We start from the raw sequence: 5650 nt of genomic DNA on the forward strand, positions 1-5650 counted from the left end.
CTAAGTTCCTGTATTATGTGATCCTTGTGGTTTTTATTTTATACATAGGTATGACATTTAAAAACTTCTTTTTTACAAAAGTTTATTTTCCACAAGGAAGAGCAATAGGAAAAATTAAACTGTCCACACACTGTTTTCTCGAAACAGAGTCTACAAGAACATATTCAGCACCAAAACTAAAACCAAAAAAAGTACAAACAGCCATAGAATATAATCTATAAAGCAAACATTTAATATTGCACTTTGTTTCTCCAATGTTTGGATTTTACTTACTTTTTCCTAATTCAGATCAGAATTACCTATCAAATACAGGGCTACAACTGTGAACCTCATGCTTTATAATGCTGAGAATTGACCAATACTTGTGGAATAGTAATGCCTCTGAACAACTAACAACATAATTTAAACTGGAAGTCTTTATTTGATAAGCTTATACAATTTTTCACTCGAATCACAAAAAGCTGTGATGCCATGTCAGTTACTATGATATTGGTCAATCCTGCTTCATATGCAATTTTCCATTTTATTGTGATAAGTACTTTAATGCTATGTATTATCAGCAATTGTTCCCTAGTCTGTTAAAACAACAAAAAAGGAAAAGAAAGTAAAACCACCAAATGCCCTTTTATGCCAACAATCCCATCAGCTTTTACAATTGTCTGTTTGGAGAGAGTAGAGGGAAGGGACATCCACAAAATTGGCCTAGTAACATAAGACATCACCCAATTTCCTGCTTGCCAATATTCCTTCTCAAAGCCCAAGCCTTTTAATTGAATCACTTATAACGTGACTCATTTTATCACCCTGTTGTCATTTTTGAAACATGAACTATCCTTCATGTTTTCATAAAGGCCACTTATGGAAAAGCCTATTCTGTCACATTTATGTAGCCTTAAAAACAAGGCAGAGGCTTTTAAGAATGAGCACCATGCAGAAACACCAGCCTCCCTTCTCCCACTCTCTTCTGAGCTGTTTTATTGCACAAGGAGGTAAGATATTTGATGGATTACATCTTGATCTATTTAAGCAGTCAAGACCAGAATGGTGTCCCTTTGTCAGTGGTCTGCCTTACATCATTTCTGAAAAGGAAAGCTGACTTTCATTGTACATCTCTAGCATGTAAGTACTGGCAATTGTGTTAGCGCAGCTAATGGCTCCATTGCACTCTTTTCCTTGGTGCACACTCAAGAGCAATTGCTCTTTCATGTATTTTCTTGCATTGTGAATAAATATACGGTGAAATTCCTTGTTCTTTTTGCTTTAAAGCTCTTAAGAGTACCACAGAAGATGCAATTACTGAAGCAATTTCAACTAACTCACATCTAACTATGGCTGGTAACACTGACCTTGCCCAGTTTAATTACACTTCTAATCTTTTACAGTACCATAAACCCTGAAGATAATACAAAGTGCACAAACTGAGCTCTTAGCATAGTACAAGTTTTTCCTGCAGTTTGAAATATATTTGACTAGACTCATATAGAATTTTTGGTGATTAAGTAGCTATATATAAAAATAAATTTACTTTCCCTTCCCATCCCTACTACTTGAGACAGTGATTTGTCTATGAATCCTAGACAATGTACAACTATTTCCTTTTAATATTCCTCTGAGGAAGAGCTGGTGAGAGCTGGTGTCTGCTGGGGCTGCTTTCGTTTGTGCTTTTTTTTTTTTAGGGTTTTTTTTACCCCCCCCCCCAAGCTTCACAACTTGAACATCATTTTTTCATAATGTAGAAAGAGAAATGGGAATGAGGGCAGGTTCTGTAACTTTTGTGTATGTCCCTATTCCAGATCTCCCTCTTGAATAAAGAACAAAAAACACAAACACAAAACAAAAAAGAAGTAATTCAACAGTGCAACATAACAAAACAAATAGCATTCCAACAGTTTGGCAAGTGATGAATTCACCTGAGATTAAGTGATTTTTAGGCAGTCTGTAACAAAATGCTGCTTTGTGATAATAGTAGAAAGGCAACAAATTCTTGAAAGAAATCAAAATGGTATGAAGTCTGTTAGTTTCTATTAACTCTCCACCCCCTAACCCTATCCCCATATCTGTTGCTTATCTACTACAGTAGGCTGCAAAACACACAGCAAAAAGGACTGGCTTGAAGGCATTTGATGTTTGTAAATAAATCCACAATAGGATCCAAGCTGAAGAGGTGATATATGATCAGCCTACTAGGACAATTCTGAGCATGTGCATATGCAGGTAAAGTCCAGGCTACATTAAATTAAAAAAGAGAAGTCAGTGCATTTGTCAAAGTCTGTTGCTGTTGGTTTGGTTTTTTTTTTGTCAAAGCTTTCTTTTGCTCCTTATTGTGCGGACCACAAACAAAGAAGGGGCTAACAAAAGTCCAGCATAAATGAGAAAGAGCTGTAGTGACACTGAACCGCACAATGTAAGCAACAAACATGTGCAAATTTCCAAATCATAAGAGGAAGCCATCCCTCTCAGTGTGGTTTGAGTGTTTGGACACACATGATGGTAGGTTACTAAGGCTGCTCCTAGTATGTGCCAGTATTTAAGAGGGAGGGGGAAAAGCTCAGGTCTTCAAGCATGTGGAGCAGTCTTACAATGTCACTGTGGGCTTCGAAGCATCATCACAGGTTGTTTTCATTTATTCACCACACAGGCAAGAAGAAACGCACTTTCTCTGAAAGTGCGTCTCCACTGTGATGCCTTGGCCTTCAACACAGCCAATATGATTTAAAAACCTAAGTCAAGTCAGCTTCTTACGGATTCCTTCAACGAGACGGACAGGATGGTCTGTCATCTGTGGGCTGATCTGGGTTTGGATCAATCTAAACGAAAGAAAATAGAAATAACAACCCAAGGTATTTTTATAGGCAATTGCTAGAAAATAAACCAACCCAAACAAAAACCCACCAAAATTGACAATTTTAAGATGATCAGTGATAAATGGCAATGCCAATCCAAAGGTTGTTCATGTAATTGAAATACCTCTAGATAATTAAGACAAAACTTTGCAAGAAAAATTAGTAAGTATAGTGAAAAATTTTAAACTACATGTTGATAGTAATTTCCAGATAAGCACAAAGTAGTAATAAAAAAATTCAAAAAACTGCTGAAGTAGAACAGAAGCATTTTGAATGACTTGTTGTACACTAAAAACACAACCTGACTCATCACTAACATGCAACTTAAAATATTGATTTTTGGAAGACATTTTGCTTAAAGAAAGCACAAAAGTATTACTAAAAACTCTTACTTAATTTACAAGTAATTAATCCTCAAACATCCCATAAAATGCCTTGAAAGTTCATGTGTTCCACATTATCACCTCTTCTTCCTTTCTACAAAAGGAAGAAGGTGAAGAACATGCCAACGTCCTATTCAGTGTCTAGAGACCCGAGTATAGTTTAAGTTGACAGTATGTACTGCAGCAAATCAGTCAATTTTCTAAAGTCATTTTTTAGGACAAAGAAAAGCCTTCTTTCTAAATCTTCAAGTACCTAAGATGAAAACGGCCTCAGTTATATTCTAAGGTTAAGTTATAGCAGAGTCCTCAGACAAGACTCCAGCACACAAAACCCATGCCACTCACTGTTGATTCAGTGGCAGATTAAGGGCTTCAAGAGGAAAAAAAAAAATAAAAAAATCAGCAGGTGAGGCCAAGCAAAATTTAGCCAAAGAACACTAGTCTACTTTTATCTCAAACCACTGCTTGTCCCTGAAAAATCCGAACATGGAAACCTTTCGAAACTTTGTTTCTGTTATTGAGTGGCTCTCACAGAACTAAAATCACAGACAGAAATGTTGAACTGTCCAGGAACCTAAGTCAGAAAGAACACCATTGCAGTTTCTCTCTATGGAACTTCTGAAAGCAATACATACACAACATGCTTAATCTTTTCAGCTCTACTTTCTAAAATTTCTAGTTTACATTTTTAGCTCTGTGTATCACTAGACTCAAAATGATGGTGTTTGCCAATGCAATGTATTGTATGTATAATGACAGTTAGTAATGAAGTTGCCCAGAGGGTACACAACAGCTTGTACATTTCTACAAAACATTAAAATAATGAAGAATCCTGAAAAACTGTTGATACAATTTACCCGCCCCTTGCTACAACAAAGTTGCTTTATCCCCGTTCATAGTTTCCTACATTTATTCCACATGGCAGAATTCTAACAGTCAATTCATAATTACACTCTCAGAGGTACCTACTTCTGAATAGAGGGGTGGAGGCAGAAAACGGAATTCCTGGATATACACAAACAACGGTCCTGGAAGCACTCTCTCAAAGTCATCACAAACACCTAAGGGTGCAAGGCTGGACTGTCTTTGCTCCTCTGTGACCACTTCTGCATAGCTGGGAGGTGCTGCAGGGAAAAGGCACACACAGTTCGAACAGTATGTTCTTACACGTGTCTGTGTGAAGATCACTGAGGGTTAAAAGTTACACAGAAAATACGGTTGCTACTCTCTGGATGGAACACAGTCAGCATTTCTGACCTCCCACACACAATACCATGTAAGGGGGACAAAACAGAGGGAGGGAATGGAGACACAAAGGCCACGCTCCATCAAAACCCTTGCAGAGGAAGGAACTCTGGTAGTTTCTAGCTGGAAACTGCACCCAGCAGCTGAAAAACAAGGGTGAGAAAAGATGCCCTGCTGTTGAATCAGCAGCCATGGAGAAATTCCTCCTCGGACTGATGCATGTCCCTATCCCAAGGTTATCTCAGGTACTTTACTGAGATATCTGCCCCCAATTTATGACCCCCTGTCCTGGGTTGCAGTGTGGGGGGTATCCAATGGTATGTATTCTATTATCATCTCTGGTTTGCTTTCAAACCAGCAAATCTTTTTTTTTGTGTAGCGAGGAAGCCACCTATTCATTATGATGCTAAAAATGCTTACACAGGTCTTGCACCTAAGTCTCTATATTTTTCCGCAGCTGGGGGGGGAACTACCTGCTGCCTGTAATACTTGTGTGTAGACCAAAGCATGGTATGAGAACTGCTTTACTGGTATATTACATCTATTGCATGTTAACCTCCGAGGCAATGAACATCATTTGGGGTATATACTCAATTTCGTTTGCTGGTCCTAGCCTTGGCTTCTACTTCTGAAGCCTCATCAATGGCACCCAACCCCTAGGGGGAAGGAAAAGGGACAGTTTTTTCCAGCCTTTCAGGCCTGGCACAGCAATTTTTGCAAACACAGTTCTCACTGAATGTCAAGGAGGGCATATACTTGTTGGTTCTGCTTAGCATGGCCTGTACCACGTATACCATGCTTAAAGTCAGAACGCTTGGTGTGGCACATCATCCTCAGGAGGAAAAAAACCACAGGCTCCTTCAGTAGAGCTGGTCCTGGCCAGTTTGAACCCCTGCTCACAGTGGATGGAGATAAAGTCCCTGTGGTACATGAAAGGCATTTTAGGAAAGAATGTTTGGTTAGTCCTACCTCAGGCAAAGGCAAACCCATCCATGTTTAATGGGCTGTCAAGGACCCATGCATGACACAGAGTTACATCCTCCCAGTGATCCTTATCACCTTGTCCCATGGTGAGGTGACTCACCCCATGGGTGAGGAGCCAAACATGCTCACAGGGATATAAGCTGGGGTTTGGACCAGCACAGGTAGCCCTTTGCCTGCTGGATTCCCAGAGGACAA

General features: G+C 39.2%; 1 protein-coding gene across 1 annotated transcript in view; it reads right to left on the reverse strand.

Moving 5' to 3' along the window:
• Positions 1 to 1922: 1922 nt before the first annotated feature.
• Positions 1923 to 5650, reverse strand: part of ARRDC3 (arrestin domain containing 3) — a gene marked incomplete at its 5' end in the record, with an annotated part of 10764 nt that continues 7036 nt past the window's right edge. Inside the window, 2 exons of the mRNA XM_009084839.1 lie at positions 1923 to 2807; positions 4196 to 4350. Coding sequence (XP_009083087.1) covers positions 2751 to 2807; positions 4196 to 4350 — 212 coding nt within the window. The remainder of the gene's footprint in view (positions 2808 to 4195; positions 4351 to 5650) is intronic.

This window comes from Acanthisitta chloris, unplaced genomic scaffold (genome assembly GCF_000695815.1).
Source record: "Acanthisitta chloris isolate BGI_N310 unplaced genomic scaffold, ASM69581v1 scaffold14621, whole genome shotgun sequence".
In the NCBI taxonomy this organism is placed as follows: Eukaryota; Metazoa; Chordata; class Aves; order Passeriformes; family Acanthisittidae; genus Acanthisitta; species Acanthisitta chloris.